The sequence below is a fragment of the Notolepis coatsorum genome, assembly GCF_963971535.1.
Source record: "Notolepis coatsorum genome assembly, chromosome: 10".
NCBI classification, from domain to species: domain Eukaryota; kingdom Metazoa; phylum Chordata; class Actinopteri; order Aulopiformes; family Paralepididae; genus Notolepis; species Notolepis coatsorum.
In genome coordinates this window covers 50,738,625-50,760,486 of record NC_140174.1, presented here as the reverse complement: position 1 = coordinate 50,760,486, position 21,862 = coordinate 50,738,625, and the positions used below count along the sequence as shown (strand labels likewise).

The following is a 21,862-nucleotide window of genomic DNA, read 5'->3' as shown; positions in this document are numbered from 1 at the left end:
GCACGGAAGAAAGAATATATATACAGTATTGAAAAGCTGTACGGAGTACTTCCCAAAATGAAGAGTGGAGAAGAACCCAGGGGCATCTTGAGAGCTCATTAACATAGTTGCGTTCAGCACACATAACATTTCTGACTCACCGGTGGCGTATTGTGTTCACCCCAGAATCTAGTATGTATTTTGTGTGTCAGGTATTTATCCTTCATCCTGGGTAGATGTGCGGTGCATGGACAGGCTCTTTAAGCAGACCCACTGGAGCAATTACAGGTTAAGTGCAAGGTGGTAGTTGCTGAGGATGGGGAATGCCTCATCCTCTCTCTCTCTTCGCTTTCTCCTATTCAATTTGTGTTTTTAAGGTCCGTGTCTCGTGTCTGTTGTTGTTGTTGTTGTTGCTGCTGTTGTTGTTTTGAAACATGCTGGTTGCCCTCGAACCAATTCAACCCCACCCCCAAGATGTTTTTGTGGGTTTTGAGATTTAAACAACATCTTGGTCACAAGCCTGCTGCTTTTACCTGTAGGCTATACAGCTGCTATTGTTACTTTGTCTAACTATTAGGCTGCTGCTACGACTTTTGGCTATACTGCTGCTACTATGTGTCTAACTTTTGACTATACTGCTGCTACTTCAGGCTGGTGCTACTACGTTTGGCTATACTGCTGCTGCTATTACTTCTCTAGCTTTTGGCTATACTGCTGCTACTATTACTTCTAAAAATGTTGGCTATACTGCTGCTACTATTACTTGTCTAACTTTAGGCTATACTGCTGCTACTATTACTTCTCTAACCGTTAAGCTGCTGCTACTATTACTTATCTAACTTTAGGCTATACTGCTGCTACTATTACTTATCTAACTTTAGGCTATACTGCTGCTACTATTACTTATCTAACTTTAGGCTATACTGCTGCTACTATTACTTATCTAACTTTAGGCTATACTGCTGCTACTATTACTTATCTAACTTTAGGCTATACTGCTGCTACTATTACTTATCTAACTTTAGGCTATACTGCTGCTACTATTACTTCTCTAAACTTTAGGTTATACTGCTGCTATTACTTCTCTAACCTTTAGGCTGCTGCTACTATTAAGGTGCATTTCCACCGATTCCAGCCAGGCGAATTGGAAGGCATGCCATGCCGTACGGCATTAGCATAAAGTAAACTTGATTTTAACTTCATGCTAATGAATCCGTCCAAAGCAGCACGGCTAACTCGAAAAATTCTGCTGCCAAACTAGGAGTTGCAGATCAAATATGAATTATGATCCAGCAATTGCATGGCCTATTTGTTGCTGCAAAATGTTGTCAGATACATATTTAAGTGGACCGTTTACGTGGAAAAAGAGAATGTTTACGACCAAGCCCCATGGTTGAAAGCTGCAAGTTGAAAGCAAGGCCCACCCACCTCACATACATGACATGATACAATAATGTATGGCTATCATGGAACAAAGGCTGACAACGCATCTCTGCCGTCGTACAGGGACAACTTGCAGAGAAACAAGAGCATGGCGAGATATTGCTGACATTGTTGGAGTTTTAAGATAAGATGGATATTTATTAATCTCTGTGGGGCAATTTGGGTATTGTAGCAGCACAGCCAAGAGAGGGAGAGGGGGGCTGAGGTTAGATATCTAATAGATATAACATTATGATGGAATTGTTTGTCACTCTCGCAAAACATACTGGTAGCTGTATTGACTTGCTTGCAGTTTTTTTTATAGCCAAAAATGCAATGGATATGATATTGACATTATTTTGTATATTATATTATTGACATTATTTTGGGACCCTCTCGAAAACGAGATACTGTATCTCAATGTGGTTTTCCCAATAAAATAATTTCAATATATTATTTTGTATACCTGTCAATGTCAACAACATTTAATTGGCCATGACCATGGAAGGATGTGGGGGCATCATGACATATCTATCCAACAGAACCTGCCTACATTATTCCAGTAACGCCCATCAAAGCAGCCAGTTGAACAGGTCCGGCACCTCACCCTGCGTCCCAGCTGGAATCAGTGGAAATGCACCTTTACTTCTCTAACCTTTAGGCTATACTGCGACTACTATTACTTTTCTAACCTTTAGGCTATACAGCTGCTATTATTACTTTTCTAACCTTTAGGCTATACTGCGACTACTATTACTTTTATAACCTTTAGGCTATACAGCTGTTATTATTACTTTTCTAACCGTTAGGCTATACAGCTGCTATTATTACTTCTCTAACCATTAGGCTATACAGCTGCTATTATTACTTCTCTAACCATTAGGCTATACAGCTGCTATTATTACTTCTCTAACCATTAGGCTATACAGCTGCTATTATTACTTCTCTAACCATTAGGCTATACAGCTACTATTATTACTTCTATAACATTTAGGCTATACAGCTGCTACTATTATTATACTGCTACTATTACTACTCTAGGCTATACTGCTGCTACTATTACTACTCTAGGCTATATTGTGTTACTACTATTACTTCTCTAGGCTATACTGCTGCAACTATTACTGTACTTCTCTAACCTTTAGGCTATACTGCTGCAACTATTACTGTACTTATCTAACCTTTAGGCTATACTGCTGCAACTATTACTGTACTTCTCTAACCTTTAGGCTATACTGCTGCAACTATTACTTACCTGAAGAGAGCCTTGAGGTTCTCGGGCAGCTCAGTACGGCCAGCGTAGCCTGGGTTCATGGTGATGAAGATGCCCACTGAGGGGACCAGGTTCACATCCTCCCCCATGAAGTTGAACCTCTGTTTCTTATCGCGGATGGCATCCTGGATGCTCTTCACCTGAATATACACAAAGTAGAACAATACATAAGGGGAGTAGTACTTTGGCATATTGCAGTCACATACTTCTCTCTCTACAATGTAATGAATAACTGAATTACAAAGGGATTGGAAGACCATCCTACATGTAAACCAATTAAACTAAATAATAACAATATTAGCAATTAATAATAATAATAATAATTGTTGTGAAGGGCCAGATTAAACCGAGTATGTATATTTATTTATATATGTATGTTTAATTGTGTTTGTATATTCTCTAATATTCCCTGATATCCCTTGTATATTCCTTGTACAATATGCATTGAATATCCATTCTAGCCTACTGAACATCCCATGGTAGTCTCCATTCTGCTATTGGTCGAGACCTTGGTGCCAGGCTGCCATACCCCTCAGACCCAGTTCAAACGTACCGCTCCACATGTACGAACAAGTCCTAGTTCCGCGTAGGAATCTGGCTACCGCACCACTAATGGGACTATTTGTTCATAGTGCGTATATATACTGCGCTACTAAAGTAGGACTTTCTTTTTCAGTCCAGTTTCTTACCCTCCAATAGAGTCACAGACGTAAAGCCTCCCCGCGACGCCACGTGTGGGAGTAAGGCCAAGTTCGCCTACCATCGGTATTGAGACATCGTGTATATTAATATTTGAATAGTCATATTTGGCACTATATCGTCGAGTTGGACGTAGTCTATTAAGCTAATAATAGTCTGTTAATATATAGTGCTTCGTGCGGTGAGAATACTACCGTAGTCAGTACCCCATCGTTTCGGGCAGAGAACTGGCTGCTTACCCAGGGTGGTTGACCCCATGTGAAGCTGCACCCGAGGAGCCCCAGAGCCGACGAGCGAGTGGACCTGTATACCGGATTATTCTACCGACGACAGCCCGCCTTCCCAGGCACGGATTATGCTTTGTATACTTTGATTATTCCATGGATAAAGACCCCCGACACTGCCGTGTGTTGGAACCCCCCCCCCTGGAGAGGACGCAAGGTGAGGAGACGCTCTGCAAGACGAGGTCGCTTCACGTCTCTCCCCCGTGGACCGGAGAGAGCCGGCCCACAAAGAGTCCACCTGCTTTCATCTGTGGTCCAAGGATCGCCGGCGCATTGAACGGCACTACAGTGGGTTCACCTGGGATACCCTTGGCCGGACGAGGCAGCCGGATTCTACCCCCCCCCCCCTCCTACTCCTGTCGGCTTACAAGCGACCGGATTAACCCCCTCTAGTGTATCTAGTATATAATCATTAAAGTATCATTGCTGTTATTCCTTAACTATTCCAGGTCGTATATTTACCACCTGCGCCTTCAGAGATTGGACATTCTCTATTGATATATCGACGAATACTCTTTGCCATAAAAGTGCATACTATTTCAATTCATAAATGTAATTAAGTGATTAAGTGCTTGTTCTACACACCATCGCTGTGTAGAAATAAAGACCTGTTTCGACTTCGTACATTTGTGTTGGATCCGTTTCATCTACGTGAGAGTGTTTATGATAATATATTTATGCCGTGTACTGGGTGGCCGAATATTAAGTACAAAGGTAGTGGTAGTAAGTATCATATCTAGTAATACAGTCAGGGAATTGTACCCCTCAGTTACAATTGGTCCTTCGAGCCGGAGGGTAATTAGTGTAATATTAATATAGTGTTATTAATATTGAAATGGCCTATGATGAACACTCCACGAAACGATCCTCCTAACCAACGCCTGCACCGCGAACGACGGCTCCCTCAGTACTTAGAGGCTTACGCTGTCAGTCAACAACCTAGTCTTCTACTAACAGTAAACGCGGTAAAACTAGAAAGTAAAAGTATGTCTAACCCCAACGCCCAGACTACCCCGACCATAGAGGCCCCTACGGGCTCTAATGTAACTGACCAAGTTCACGGTGGGGACCAGTGGGAACCAGACATGACTTCACACCCCGCCAGTACTGAAGAAGTAGTCCCCGATGAGTCCCGGGAGGAATACAACGCTACCGAGAGAGAACTCGGCACGGAAGAAGACGGGGAGAGCACCGTGGAGATAGAACTCCAAGGCTCCGCAAGGAGTACCCCGAGGGAAGGCTCCCCTATACAACCGCCTTCTCCCAGCGAGGCAGAGAGGACCCTACAGCAGGCCTTCCTCATCAGCCTGAACGCCGCTGCTGAACGCGACCGACTGCAGATCCAGCAGCGAAGCGAACACGAGCAGATACGTCTAGAAATAAGACGCATTCAGATGGAAGAGAATGTGGCCCGAGAACGAGCCGGTGCTCAACGGGACGCAGCGCGCGACAGACAGCAGTCGCAACTAATAGAACAGCTGATCAGACGGACAACACCCTCTCCCTCCGCCAGAGGCTCCAGGAACTCGTCTAGACACACCTCCAGGGCGGCATCCCCTAGCCGAGTAAACAACCCTGAACTTGACCAACAGACGAGGTCTATACCCCCCACAGACCACCTCCCCCCACCGGTCCAAGCGAGACCTAGCAACCGGGAAGGAGCAGCATATCCTGTGGAGAGGCTAAACCAGAGACTACAAGCACTGGATGACCTAACTGAAGACGAAGAGGAAGAGGAGGAGAACCACGCCCGAAGACAGCACAGTACTCTACCGGACCAGGAGGCCCGGTACAGCCCAGGCTATACTCCCGCGGAGCTGCGCTACAGACCCCCGACTCTATACCCGGGTGAGCACGACGCACGACCCGCACCGAGGAACAGCACCTGGACAAGCGGGCCATGGTACACTGCCGGTACCAGCCCATACCAAGGAGCGGGAGGAGACTCGCCTAGGAGGCCTCTCCCCCAACGCTCGCCGATGTATCCACAGTCAGCGTCATACATTGGCACGCCTATGGTACCCGACTTCACCCAAGAGAACCGGGCCCAGTATACAGAACTCCGCATGTGTCTGGAGACCATGTTGGTGGATGTATTGGATGAACGCCACAAATACGCCATCCTACTGAAGCACTTAAAGGTACCCCGCGCACATAATATAGCGCTCGCCTACGCGACTTCCACCACCCCATACACAGCAGCGCTGGTAGCATTGGACCAGAGGTATGGGCGCATATGGGATTACGTGATCCAGGAGATCCGACACATCGACCGCTTACCCCCAGCAATAGACAATCGAGCACTGGACGACCTGTCCATCAGAGTGCAGTCCCTGGTAGGGATGTTGGGAGCGCAAAGAGAGAAGGGGAGGCATGAACTTTACGCCAACTCAAATGTGGAAAGGATCCTGGAGAAGCTGCCGCCCGCTCGTCAGGAGCGCTTTAGGCGGCAGAGGGACCACAGAGACCCGAATGGCCCCGAACCGAACCTCCTCGATCTAGCAGACTTCCTGGCGAGAGAAGTCAGCAGCCTACGGCTAGATACATTCGGACGGAGCACCCCTGGCTCCAGAGAAGGAACCAGACGACTAAATGATGGAAGAAGATCGGTGACTGTGATGCACCAATCGGAGTCAGTACCGAGCAGCAGGAGCCACAGTACCCCCTCCAGAACGGAGAAGTGGAAGATAGTGTGCCCCTACTGTGAGAAAGAACACTGGCTAGCGCAATGTGACTCCTTCCCCAAGCTGAACGCGGAGGAAGCAGGTCAATGGATAAAGTCCAACAAGCGCTGTTTTCGCTGTGCGCGCTCACACATGGCAGCCGAATGCCGCTTAAAGAAAAGGTGCACCAAGTGCGATGGAGCCCATCTGGACATACTTCACGACAGTAACAGACGGCGCCCTTCACCTGCACCATCCAGCCGCAAAGCGAGCGTCATGTACATCGATCCCGCCAGCAGCAGTGGAGCCCGAGTACTCCTAAAAGTAGTGCGTGTGACACTAAGCTACCAGAATAAAGTCCTGGACACTTACGCCGTCCTCGATGACGGGTCAGAGAAGACCCTGCTGCTCGCCTCCGCTGCGGCCCAGCTAGGGCTGCGGGGAAGCGAAACCCAAATGACAATTCGGACAATAAGACGAGATTTGAAGACGATAAAGGGCGAGAATGTCTCATTCTCTATCGCAGCAAGCGGCCAGCCTGAGCGACGGTACCAGATTGCAGACGCTTTCACCAGCCAAGAAATAGGACTGTCGCGGTACACATACCCCGTCGCCAAGCTGATGGAGAAATATGCACATCTGCGCAAGTTACCGATCCCGCTCATAGACAATGCTATGCCGACCCTGTTGATAGGCTCCGACCATGCAGACCTCATTGTCCCGATAGACCGGGTTCATACCGGACCCCGAGGCTGTCCTGCAGCAGTCGAGACCCGTTTGGGATGGACTCTCCAAGGCCCGCTCGCCAAATCTCTCAACCGAAGTACAGCCACTAGATGTCTCCACTCCCGAGTCACAGAGGGAGAAACCGCACTCCTGCAACACGTAGAGCGGCTATGGACCTTGGAACAAATGCCCTTTAAGAACGGAAAGAAAGACATTCGCTCTAAAGATGACATTTACGCCATTCACCTCCTCGAGACAGGGACCAAGAGAGTCCCGGTCAACGGCGTGTTGAGATACGCCACGCCACTCCTGCGGCGAGAAGGAATGCCTACTTTCCACGCCAAGACAGACGCCACAGAACGGTACCTGCTGAACACAGAGCGGCGCTTAGCCAAGAACCCCGCCCAAGAGAGTGTATACCGCGCTGAGATTGAGAAGCTCATCACAGCGGGACACGTCACAAAGATGGACATTAAAGAGGCTGACCAGACCACTGAATCGTGGTACGTGCCCCACCACAAGGTCCATCACAACGGTAAAGACCGCATAGTATTTAACTGCAGCTACCAGATCGGATCCCAAAATCTGAATAAAGAGTTACTGCCCGGTCCCACACTCGGCCCCTCCCTACTCGGCGTTCTACTCCGCTTCCGCCAGGAAAAGGTGGCCATCAGCGGGGACATTAAAGGAATGTTCCTGCAGGTGAGATTAGTAGAGGCGGACAAGCCCCTGTTACGGTTCCTATGGAGAGAGAAGCCAGGAGATGAGCACCCAGCCATCTACCAATGGGAAGTCCTCCCCTTCGGAACGACGTGCAGCCCCTGCTGTGCGACATTTGCACTACAGGAACATGTAGCAGAGGACCCAGCAGCGGACGAAGAGGTCCGACACAGCGTAAAGAACAGCTTCTACGTAGACAACTGTCTACAAAGCCTTTCAACCCAGGAAGAAGCCGAGGCTCTCCTGATTAAACTCCGCGCCTCATTGATCAAAGGCGGCTTTGATCTCAGGCAGTAGGCCAGCAGCGATCCGCAAGTACTGCGCAGCCTCTCCTCCGAGGACAAGGCAGCCAGCAGCGAGACCTGGATGGCTACAATCCCGGGAGAAGCCCAGGAGATGACCCTGGGATTGGTGTGGCGATTCAAAACAGATTCGCTTCACTACAGACACAAGCCCCTGACTACGGAGCAGGGAAGGCCGGCGGCGGCGCCGACCACCAGACGGAGTGTGTACACAACACTCGCCCGACAATATGACCCGCTAGGATGTATTCTACCGTACACCACCAAGGCAAAAATGATTGTACGAGCATTATGGGACAAGGACCAGGGCTGGGACGACCCCATTCCAGCACACCTTGCATCCACCTGGAGAGAGTGGGAGATGGAGCTCCACTCACTCCCAGGCGTTAATATGCGCCGAAGCTACTTCCCACCCACGGTGAGGCCAGAGACATGTAAAATGGACTTACACGTCTTCAGTGACGCCTCAGAGGTCGCATACGGATCAGTAGCCTACTTGCGGGCCCAAGAAAGGGGGGAGAGATCTACACAGCATTTGTCCTCGCCCGCTCGAGAATAGCCCCACGCAAGCAACAATCTATCCCACGTCTAGAGCTCTGCGCAGCCCTAGCCGGAGCGCACCTAGCCACGCTCATCCAACGTGAGCTCACCATACCGGTGTCCAGAACAATCCTGTGGTCAGATTCCACGACAGTACTCGCCTGGATCCAATCGGACTCATGCAAGTACAAAGTCTTCGTGGGAGTCAGAGTCACCGAGATTCAAGACTTAACCGAAGAGTTAACCGGAGAAACAGAGTGGCGCTACGTTGATACAAAACAGAACCCAGCTGACATCATCACCCGGGGGATCCCCCTGGATGACCTCACCCGTCGCAATGCTTACAGTGACGGCCCCGCATTCCTAAGACTCCCGGAAGGACAGTGGCCCATGCCTATCCCGAGGGAAGCAAGTCCAGAGGAGGTGGAAAATAAGAAGTCTGTGTTCTGTGGATTGAGCACTGTTATCTCCGCAGACCCCAACACACTCCTGATGGGGCGGCTAGATCCTGCATTACCCCAGACAATGTACCGGCCTGAAGAAGCGAACGGCCGACGAATGTGGAGGTACAGCCAAGTGTTAGCCGACAAGTTTTGGAGCAGTTTCCTACTGCACTGCCTGCCGTCTCTGCAGACCCGCCAGAAGTGGGTAAAGGAGAGAGACAATTTGACAGAAGGAACAGTCGTCATGATTATTGATCGGTCACTGCCCAGAGCTATGTGGCCGGCCGGCCGCGTAAGCAAAGTGATCACCGGTGCCGACGGCAAGGTCCGAGCAGCTGAAGTGCTTGTCCAGGGTCGCACTTACACCCGTCCCGTGGCAAGGCTCATAGAACTGCCCCGACTCCCAGACACAATCGATGATGACCATGACCCTATGACCCTATGACTTTGTGAAGTTGACTGACCCCTACAGCAAACCCTTATGTGTAAATAGACAACGCGATTAATCTGTCTCTGTTTAACTGATTAGGTCTGGGACCAATCAGGGGGTGGCTGTTGTGAAGGGCCAGATTAAACCGAGTATGTATATTTATTTATATATGTATGTTTAATTGTGTTTGTATATTCTCTAATATTCCCTGATATCCCTTGTATATTCCTTGTACAATATGCATTGAATATCCATTCTAGCCTACTGAACATCCCATGGTAGTCTCCATTCTGCTATTGGTCGAGACCTTGGTGCCAGGCTGCCATACCCCTCAGACCCAGTTCAAACGTACCGCTCCACATGTACGAACAAGTCCTAGTTCCGCGTAGGAATCTGGCTACCGCACCACTAATGGGACTATTTGTTCATAGTGCGTATATATACTGCGCTACTAAAGTAGGACTTTCTTTTTCAGTCCAGTTTCTTACCCTCCAATAGAGTCACAGACGTAAAGCCTCCCCGCGACGCCACGTGTGGGAGTAAGGCCAAGTTCGCCTACCATCGGTATTGAGACATCGTGTATATTAATATTTGAATAGTCATATTTGGCACTATATCGTCGAGTTGGACGTAGTCTATTAAGCTAATAATAGTCTGTTAATATATAGTGCTTCGTGCGGTGAGAATACTACCGTAGTCAGTACCCCATCGTTTCGGGCAGAGAACTGGCTGCTTACCCAGGGTGGTTGACCCCATGTGAAGCTGCACCCGAGGAGCCCCAGAGCCGACGAGCGAGTGGACCTGTATACCGGATTATTCTACCGACGACAGCCCGCCTTCCCAGGCACGGATTATGCTTTGTATACTTTGATTATTCCATGGATAAAGACCCCCGACACTGCCGTGTGTTGGAACCCCCCCCCCCTGGAGAGGACGCAAGGTGAGGAGACGCTCTGCAAGACGAGGTCGCTTCACGTCTCTCCCCCGTGGACCGGAGAGAGCCGGCCCACAAAGAGTCCACCTGCTTTCATCTGTGGTCCAAGGATCGCCGGCGCATTGAACGGCACTACAGTGGGTTCACCTGGGATACCCTTGGCCGGACGAGGCAGCCGGATTCTACCCCCCCCCCCCTCCTACTCCTGTCGGCTTACAAGCGACCGGATTAACCCCCTCTAGTGTATCTAGTATATAATCATTAAAGTATCATTGCTGTTATTCCTTAACTATTCCAGGTCGTATATTTACCACCTGCGCCTTCAGAGATTGGACATTCTCTATTGATATATCGACGAATACTCTTTGCCATAAAAGTGCATACTATTTCAATTCATAAATGTAATTAAGTGATTAAGTGCTTGTTCTACACACCATCGCTGTGTAGAAATAAAGACCTGTTTCGACTTCGTACATTTGTGTTGGATCCGTTTCATCTACGTGAGAGTGTTTATGATAATATATTTATGCCGTGTACTGGGTGGCCGAATATTAAGTACAAAGGTAGTGGTAGTAAGTATCATATCTAGTAATACAGTCAGGGAATTGTACCCCTCAGTTACAATAATAATAATAACAATAATTCATTCAAACCTTTATTTATTCTCGAAAAGGACAATAAGAGGTCACCCTCATTTTCAATGTCGTCAAGACTTTTCAATGCATAACTACGCGGGACTAATAAAGCTTTTTGAATTGAATTGAATAATTATTTAGTTTACAATATAATACTAATAAATAATAATAACTCTATATAGCACCTTTCACACATGGACGGCAGCCCAAAGTGCCCCACAGCAAATAGCATGAAATGGACATAGGCATACAATTAGGATACAGTTGACAGAAAAACAATGCATAAAGTGCAGACATAAGAATAGGTATAAGATAAGTACAATAAGTACAGTGTTGCTCGAAGGCATCGCATGTGAACCCCCCCGGAACAGTCAGTCCCCCGAACACCCCACACATCAATCCCCACCACATCAGCATCCAAGACACACCCCCTGATAAAGCATGTCATGACCGAAGGAAAACACAAACAGCCCACGTGCCACTCACACCGCCATGCATGGCGACGGGAATGCCACCCCCGCGGGCCGCCCCATCTCCCCCGGTCCCGGCGACCTCGCCACCACGAGGAAACCAGTGAACCACAGGCCCCACCACCAAACTCCACAGAGGAATGACAGCCCACGCGCCCCAGGACCTGCAGCCACGCCAAAGGAGCCACACAGCAAGGCAGCGACTCCAAACACTCAAGGAGACAGAAACAACAGCGGTCAAATGAGAAGACATGCAGCACCACGACCACCACCAAGATGACCCCGGGACCCCCGGGACACCCCGAAACACTGCAGAAGCCATAGCAAGCCCCCCACGCAAGGAATCCCCAAAACGCCAGTGAACCGAGGGAGCCCAACGATGAAAACCAACCAAAATCCATCAAAGCACACGCAAGAGACCAGCACCCAACTCCAGGAAATGTCCGGGAAAGGCCCAGCCGAAGCCATAGGCGCAATAGGCTCCAACCAAATATAATAATAATAATAATAATAATAATAATAATAATAATAATAATAATAATAATAATAATAATAATAATAATAATAATAATAATAATAATAATAATAATAATAATAATAATAATAATAATAATAATAATAATAATAATAATTGAATTAGCAATTTACAGTAGGCTACAACTGTAAACATAAAATAAAAAAGAGATAATACAAAGTAGTCATCAAAGTAGTCATCAAAGTAGTCGTCAAAGTAGTCATCAAAGTAGTCATCAAAGTAGTCATCAAAGTAGTCATCAAAGTACAGTAGTCATCAAAGTAGTCATGATGCAAGTGTGTTATTCATTGTCACTGTCATTACAGGCTTTAAAACACTCTGACCGAATAATGATACAACATGCACTTGCTGCAGCCTGAAAGGCTTTGGTATTGCCTGTCAGATAGCTCATTCATTTTACATGGTGTACATCAACCAGAGTTCATTCATAACACGTTGTAGAATTGCTCTCACCCTTTCTTTTCCTCCTCTGCATAGACTGGGTGATGAAAGAAACAACCAGCAACAGAAAAAACGGCATACAATGGAGCTTGACAGAGCAGCTGGAAGATCTGGATTTCGCTGATGACCTGGCACTACTGGCTCACACACATCAACAGATGCAGGAAAAATCGGGAAAACTGGAAGAAACTGCTGCTCTGCTCGGGCTCAAAATAAACGTATCCAAAACCAAAGTAATGCGTATCAACAGCAAGAGCAACACACCGATAACAATGGAACAAAACCCATTAGAGCAGGGGTGGCCAACCCGCGGCTCACGAGCCGCATGCGGCTCTTTGCCCGTCAATGTGCGGCTCTTCCATCCATACATTTTTTTTCTTTTTTTTTTTTTTTTTTATGTCACTCATTCCATAAGGACGTAGAATAATTTTTTTTTTAAATGGTCCATTTGCATGTTCTTGGTATCTGAATCAAGGGACATATATGGATCAGTGTCAGCAATAGTGTGTCTGTTACTAGGCTTGAGTAAATTGTAATGAACCAAAGGAGAATATCAATTCTATTTAAAAGAAAATGTATTCTCTTTGACTGTGAATAACACCATGCTAAAATTGACCAGACCTGAAAAATCTAAGCAAATGAATAAAGGGAAGATGATTAAACAGAAGGTTTTGTAGATACAGTACTGAATTCTGCCATCTTTTTTATAATGTAAATTTCTCCACCATTTTTCATCGTATTGCAACACCGTTTTTTGCAAGACGTTCACAGAAAGGTAGAGAAACTAACTGCGTTCTGTTTTATGGCAATAACGTTCAGGTTTGTGGGAGATAATCCCAAAAAATAAGAGAAATAAAAAAGTAAATCCAGAAGTCAGATGATTGACAGGGGCTGGTGTGAGCTGGGTAGGGTAGTTTTTCGAAATTCAAAAGCCCTGAGTCTCTTCCTTCAAAAGACTACACTCAGTTTTGGCTGTGCCACTTCCTCCTGTCAATATGCGCTGGTTTCCGACTCAATGACCTGAGATTTCTATAATCTTATATTTCACTTATAACAGTTAAAATAATTGGTAAACAAACGTAATGCTGAAAATATACACTTTTACTGTATATCTCGGGTTTAAGAGGTTAACCCTGTGCGGCCCAAATTAAAAAGACATTAGCAACTTCAGAGGCCAGAGGGTGGGACATATAAACACATTTACTATCAAATAGCATTGTGAGGCTGAACAAAAGGACCAATTGACTATACTATGTGCTTAAAATCTTTTAAATAAACATTATTTTTTTAAATGGCTAAAAGTTATTTTGTAATTTTGCAACCGTGGGTCTCACAGGGTACTTTTAACCCTGTGAGGCCCAAATAAAAAAGACATTAGCAACTTCAGAGGCCAGAGGGTGAGACCTATAAACACATGAAGGGTGCCGTGACTGAGAAAAAAGGTTGAGAAACGCTGGTATGGTGTGGCTCTTTGTGGTACCACAGTTATTTTTGTGGCTCTTAGTCTCTGACTGGTTGGCCACCCCTGCATTAGAGGATGTAAACAGCTTCACTTACCTTGGAACCATAATTTCTGTGGAAGGTAGGGCTGACCCCTATTAGTCGATTAGTCGATTAGTCGACTAATCGGTCGAAAGGAGCCGTAGTCGACTGCCAACCCCTTAGTCGAATACAAAAAAATATATATATATTATATATTTATAATTTTATTTATTTATTTTTTATCATTCTTTCCAAAAGAAAAGAGGCCTAGAAACGTGGCTAACGCTAATGGCACGCATACCAGAGGCTAACTGCCTACGAAAACAGGCACAGAGGCACTGAAAGAGGATTTCACCCATCTAATGAACACACTAGACTAGACAAATATCAAGATGTATCCATCAGTGGACCAATTGCAGGCTTTTGCAGAGGACAAGAAGCCTTCAGTCGACTCCCTCAGACATTAAGCACCCCCCACAGCCCAAATGGAATGATAAAAAAAAATATATATATATATATATATATATAAAATATTATATATATATATATATTTTTTTATCGACTAATAGTCGACTAATGGCAAATTTTGGCCAATCATAGTCGACTATCCAAATCCTTAGTCGGGGACAGCCCTAGTGGAAGGGGGTACGGAAGACGATGTCCAAGCCAGGATTGGAAAGGCAAGGACATCATTCAACATGCTAAACATTATCTGGAAGGCAAAAAACCTGTCACTCAAGACCAGGCTAGAGATCTTCAACTCAAACGTAAAGACCACTCTACTATATGGCTCAGAATCCTGGAAAACCACCACCACCACTCAATAAGCTGCAGACCTTCACCAACCGGTGCCTCAGACGCCTCCTGGGAATATACTGGCCCAACACCATCTCTAACGCCAACCTGTGGGAACTCACCAAACAGGAAACAATAGAAATTCAAATCCGGAGGAGGAAGTGGAAGTGGATAGGTCACACACTCAGAAGAAAGAAATCAATCACAAAGCGGGCACTGACATGGAACCCACAGGGCAGGAGGAAGAGAGGCAGACCAAAAACCACCTGGAGAAGAACCACAGAACAGGAGATGAAGAAAGAAGGGCTGTCCTGGCAAGATCTGGAGCGGAGGGCACAAGACCGAAGAGGATGGAGGAGCTTCGTCGATGGCCTATGTTCCTTTGGGAATTTAAAGGCCTAAGTAAGTAAGTAAGTGTAGAATTGTTAAAACAGCGTGCAGTTTTTCTGGGACGCAATCACATCAACAAAGCAACACGTGAGCCATCAGCTGAGGTTTACTGGATGGATGAACTGCCAGGTTTCATACCGTACACTCTGTATTTCCCCTGACACATTTGATTCTGCGTGCCTGGGCCGTGATTGAGCGAAATATCCTAAATTAAACTCTCAATCCCTGAAAACAGGCTTCATGAATTTAACATGCATGTGGACTGTGGTAAGATACCGTAGGTGACCAGAGGAGGAACATCTCTTCATGGACGAGCGCGCAGCTACGGATCAGTCAGTCATACCAATACAATGGGGATAGTAGGAGAAAACTCTACGGTGGAATTCAATGGAATAAAATAGTTTTTTTCTAGAAGATGTAAGAAAGTACAATGCCAACCAGGCAGCCTATTCTTTATTCCCAGCGGAAGAGTGCTGCCGAGTGCTTCCGCGTTTTCCCTGATTGGCTGCGACACGGCCCGCGGCAGCGCGGCAGCCGCAGAGCGGAGCGGCAGAGCTTGCGGCATTATGTAGCCATAATCCCAGATGTTTTTCATTCGACGCTTAGCTCAACTGGTATGCCGCCGTGCTGTGGAGCCTGCGGTGCGGTTGGTCACAAGTTCGAATCACTTCAATTTTTATTTTTGAATTTTTTACGTTTATCATCTCTCGCTATAAACGTGCATTCTTCCGCTGGTTAAGTTTAGGCATTCTTTCGGAGTTGGTTAAGGTTAGGGAGGGTTAATGTAACTGAGGGGTACAATTCCCTGACTGTATTGAGAGTATGGTATTATTAAACCACTACTTAGTTATGTACTTGAATGACCACAAGGTGGCGCGATACAACGTAAGGAGGACAGTGTCAGAGGCCAAACGGCGCTACAGGGATAAAATTGAACTCCAGTTTGAACAAGCTGACTCTAGAGCTATGTGGCAGGGGCTCAAAACGATGACAGACTACAAAGGCGCCTCCCTCAAACTGAACAGTGACATCTCCTTAGCAAATGACCTCAATACCTTCTATGCAAGGTTTGATGCTGGTAATAACAACACCAGCTCACAAGCCACGGCAATGGGGGGGGGGGGGGGTCGGCTGCTGATGGAGGCGCAGTGTTCAGGGTAACAGAGCATGAGGTGAGGCGGACCTTTAAAAAAGTGAATATCAGGAAGGCAGCAGGTCCGGACGGCATCCCCGGCCGCGTCCTAAAAGTCTGTGCCGACCAACTGGCCCCAGTATTCACTGACATATTTAACCTGTCCTTAGAACAGGCTGTCATCCCCACCTGCCTGAAGAAGTCCACTATTATCCCTGTACCCAAAAAATCCAAGCCTGCTTGCCTCAACGACTACCGCCCTGTAGCTCTCACCTCCATAGCCATGAAGTGCTTTGAGAAGCTAGTAAAGGGCTACATCTGCTCCTCCCTCCCCATCAACATGGACCCCCTGCAATTTGCATACCGCCCCAACAGGTCCACGGAGGACGCCATAGCCCATGTGCTGCACACAGCAGCATCACACCTGGACAAGAGGCAGGGGAACTATGTGAGAATGCTATTCATCGACTACAGCTCGGCATTCAATACCATAGTCCCCTCCATACTCATAGCCAAGCTCAGGGACCTGGGCTTGAACTATGACCTCTGCCAGTGGGTCTTGGACTTCCTGACTGGCAGACCCCAGGTGGTGAGAGCAGGCAACTGCACCTCCTCATCCATCACCCTCAACATAGGGGCCCCCCAGGGCTGTGTAAATTTGATGATTGTATTGCTACTCCGCTGAGCCACACAGTTGTGTGTGTACAGGGAGTCCCCTCCTCTACTCCCTGTACACACACGACTGTGTGGCTCAGCGGAGTAGCAATACAATCATCAAATTTGCTGACGACACAGTGGTGGTGGGCCTGATCTCTGCCAACGACGAGAGGGCCTACCTGGAAGAGGTCAAGGTCCTGGCGGGATGGTGCCAGGAAAACAGCCTCTCCCTGAACGTCAGCAAAACAAAGGAGATGATTGTGGACTTCAGGAGGTCGGGGGTCAAGGACTACAGCCCCCTCAGCATCGACGGGGCACCGGTTGAGAGAGTCAACAGCTTTAAGTACCTCGGAGCCTACATATCCGAGGACTTGACATGGACCACACACATTGACAGTGTTGTGAAGAAGGCACGACAACGCCTCTACTTCCTCAGGCGCCTAAGGAAGTTCCAAGTCAGTCAGAAGATCCTTAAGAACTTCTACTCATGTACAATAGAGAGCATCTTGACCGGCAACATCACCTCCTGGTTTGGGAATAGCACTGCACAAGACCGAAGCAGACTACAAAGAGTGACACGTTCAGCCGAACGCACAATTGGAGGGGGGCTCCCCACCCTCCAGAACATTTACAACAAGCGTTGCAAGGGCAAGGCTAAGATAATCATTAAAGACTCCAGTCACCCGAACAACTGCCTCTTTGAACTGCTGCGGTCAGGCAAGCGATACCGGAGTCTCAAGGCGAGCACAGAAAGACTCAGAAGAAGCTTCTATCCCCAGGCCATCAGGCTGCTAAACGAACAATGAACACTACACAACAACAACCACCAAACGCACATAGCACACACATCCACACGCACACACTCACTTTAAACAAACACACTGTAGCACCCACTCCACACACTTTATAGCACACACCCACTTTAAACAAACACACTGTAGCACCCACTCCCCACACTTTATATTTATTGATGAAGGATTGCACTACAACTCGTACACCTTACTGTAAATTGTACCTAAATTGTACCTCATCCCATTTCTGCTTTGCACTATATAGTACTGTACATTAGTACACTGCATAGTATTGTATATTATATGGTAACTCAGAACATTGTACATATGTCTATACCGAACACTGTGACCTCATTTTCTTCTTCTAAATTACATGCTATACTATGTTATTTGATACTATCTTGTCTAGCACAGTCTCTGGAGCGTAACAGTAAGAAGCATTTTGTATGAAAGTATTCTGTACTTCTGTATGACAACTATTAAAGAAACTTGAAACTTGAAACTTGAAACTTTAATTACTGGCCATACAGTACATGAATATATATGGTGAACACCCACACAAGAACACGGCATTGACACATAAAGTTCTATTTGGAGGGTATTTATTATTATCAGAGCAAGCAACGTTAGGTTACAGATTGAGAATTATACTCGCGCTTGTAAGGCGAAGAACACACGTAAGGTAGGTCAAGAGCGTAAGTCAATGAGAATAGTAAGATGGGTCTAAACTGACGCCACCTGTAGCATAGCAATTACATAAGGCACACTAGTACCAGCTGGAGACACTGGGGGGTTCCCTCCGGGTGTAAGGCCGGCAGGGTAGAGGAATGTTCGGGTGCAAAGTCTGGGTCAACGCGGAATAACGAGGCTCCAGATACAGGAGCCAGTGCAGTACTCCCTTGATCCGTAGACAAAGCAACAGCTATAATCCAGTATGCTCGACAGCATGGATGAAAGCTAGCCAGCCTCTTCCTAGAGGCGGGCTCGAGTGATGCTCCTCACGGGGGGTAGATCCCACACGATAGTGGGGTAGACGGTTCTCTGCTCCAACAGTCACGGTACCAAAGCAATATAATCCAACCAGAAAAGGTTCTGCAGTCGCCGGTGTAGGTTATCCGGTGTACATATCCAACGGTTCTCATCTAGGACTCCTCGGGTGGGGGCACGAGTTTAGGCCGCCCAGCCTGGATAAGTGCACTAGCTATATACACGACGAACCGGTGGTAATGCTGGTCACTGAAGAACGGTAGCCGCACGATACACTATAAATGATAGACTATTACTTCACATTAGAATAAGTCGAACTCAACGGTACTGCGTTAAACTCTGACACTTTAGCAATCTATTCGCACACGGTTCTCAAGGCTCTATTCAGAGGCAAAGTTGCCCACTTCACTGCACGTTGTCTCGTGGTGAAGGCTTTACTAGTAATGAACGAATTGCTGCTGTTTCCACCTGCGCCGTATTTATACGTAAGGTGAATTATCTAGTGCCAACCTCAGTTCTGTCTCGTATTACTGCGCAAACCTGGACATGTTGAGACATGCCTTGGCGTTGCCTTTGAACTTGCCGTTGGGGGTATGGTCGTTGGCGCCTAGGGGTCGCTGTCCAATAGGAGAGCGAATATTATGGTCTGGTTTGTACCCAGGTAAAGGGATATTCCGTGTATATATACAAAGAATATACAAGGGATATCAAACGATATACAAATATTATACAAGGGATCTCAAGCAATAAATATATTCGGTTTAATCTGACCCTTTGTAACAGTTAAGGTTAGGCATTCTTTCGGAGTTGGTTAAGGTTAGGGAGGATTAAGGTTAGGGAGGGTTAAGGTTAGGCATTATTTCGGAGTTGGTTAAGGTTAGGGTTTGTCACAGAGAATGCCTGTCTGTCTTTCTTGACGTGGAGGATGCAGCCTATTTCCGCACTGCCGCTCTCTCGCGCTGCCGCGGTCACATGGGCGTCATGGCCAATCAGAGAAACGCGACGCACTCTTCCGCTGGGAATAAGCTACACGCAACCAAGCACAAGACAGCAGGCAGAAAGAAAACAAACACGCAGACCCACGGCGCTACCTGGGCATACGTCCGACAAAACGGCCCTGCCAGATCGTCCGTGACAAGTAAGTGGATGAGCGAGTGAGTGAGTGAGTGGATGAGTGACCACAATTTCCCATGCATAGCCCCAGCACACACACACACACACACACACACACACACACACACACACACACGCACACACACACACACACACACACACACACACACACACACAAATCTACAAAGACCGAAAGTACTGTGAAAGAGTAGAGCAGGAGAGTCTGACAGAGTCCAGTTTGATTCTTTCTTTGATGCCTTTTTGGAATGTGTAGATCTAAGATAACAGCAACACAGTGCGAAGACTGCCCCACTGTATAGCTTCAACTTATTCACAACCCAGGACCCCATGCTGGCTGCTTAGAAGACAAGGGAGCTGTGTTGTTAGTAGAAAGGCAGAACTCCAATTTATCTCAATATCGCTGCGTCTGGTGGCCTTCTGTTTGTTTGTGGTTTATCTAATGTAGAATTGGTCCTGCCACCTGTGTTAGCAGACCCCCCCCCCCCCCCCCCCCCCAGCCCGTCCCCAAGTTTAAGAGGATGGATTAGGTGTGCCTGCTTGCTATGCTGAGGAATGGGCTTGGTGGTGTTATTGCTGTGAAACACCCGGCTGCCAGCCATCATACAGCATGAGTTTGATGTTCCCGCACTGTTTCCAAGGTCCCCTGTCCTCCCAGCATATAGCCTACGATGATTTATTATTCATTATGGCACGCAGAACGCCCACGGCCCATCCCATTGTTCTGGCAATTTTAAATTCTCTAAGTACTGTGGAGACTTCCGTGGCTTATGTGGAGAACGCTGCTTGACTTTCATCGCTGCTAAAGAGACAGGGAAGGGCAGGTGGAATGCGCCGTGCTGTTAGTCGGGCAATGAATGCTGATCTATCGCTCTCCATGAGCAGCCTTTGAGGAAACCTCTGTCTTCATTATCGTCGTCGCGGTCATCATCGCTATCAACCATATAGGTTTCGCGCTGACGGCGTTTCGTGTAGCACGACCCTCCCCTCGGTCTGGGGTTAACAGCATGGGGGGGACTTGAGCACATAAGGAAGACTCATGAGAGAGAGAGAGAGAGAGAGAGAGAGAGAGAGAGAGAGAGAGAGAGAGAGAGAGAGAGAGAGAGAGAGAGAGAGAGAGAGAGAGAGAGAGGTGTTTGATCCTAGATAATGCAAAGCGAGATAACAGAAACGCGAGCATCAGCTGAAACACACAGAATATGGCTGATTTCTCCAAAGACCCCCTTAAAAAGGGGTCCAGGTAGGTCGCCTGGAGTAGACACCTCACAATGGGTAGACATGGCTACACGGGGAACAGGCGACTGAAGATAAGACCTTGTTAACTTTTCCTCTGCATCAGTCAGCAGGAAGCCTAGTGTACTTGTCTGGAAGAGCGCCGCGGCGCTGTAAAGTCACTGCATATAAACATGATTTATCGCATGTATAAAGGGAGCTTGGCAACTGTGAACATGATTCAACCGTGCGTTGACAGATCTGAATACAGCTCTACCTCTAGGCAATACAAGGGGCAGTGAGTGAAATTACATTCAGCGGGATATACTGTACTGTACAGGAGCCTCGGTTGGGCCTTTATGAGGTGGTGCCTGATATCTTGAATCATGTGTCGGCACTAAAAAGGTGGCTTATTCGGGACAGGGTGCTCGTCAAAGATATATAGATGGCGATCCACGCGATGAAAAGTCCCATAATTATGGGAACGGAGACTCACTAGAATTTACTGGAACCACACGACTCCTCTACAGTTCAGGCTCACTGTATTGATTTGAGAGCTTTTTACGCGTCTCGACAATGTGTCTTTGTCAAAGGCTTGAACATGAGTTGGTACCGACTTTTTTACGGTTGTCCCAATACCGATACCAGTATGCGATACTGTGCGATACTGTGCTCATGTACTCGTATTCATAAAACTACTCCGATCCAGTGCCATGTTTGAAAACATTTTATGTAAAAAAATTTATTATATTTGTATTATTTACATAATTTTTACTTAAAATGGCAGCA

General features: G+C 47.0%; 1 protein-coding gene across 1 annotated transcript in view; it reads right to left on the bottom strand.

Annotated features, from left to right (window-relative positions):
- Window positions 1-21,862, bottom strand: part of dnah9 (dynein, axonemal, heavy chain 9) — a gene marked incomplete at its 5' end in the record, with an annotated part of 366,889 nt that overhangs the window by 246,299 nt on the left and 98,728 nt on the right. Inside the window, 1 exon segment of the mRNA XM_084323040.1 lies at window positions 2,657-2,906. Within this exon segment, the coding sequence (XP_084179166.1) occupies window positions 2,657-2,906 (250 nt within the window).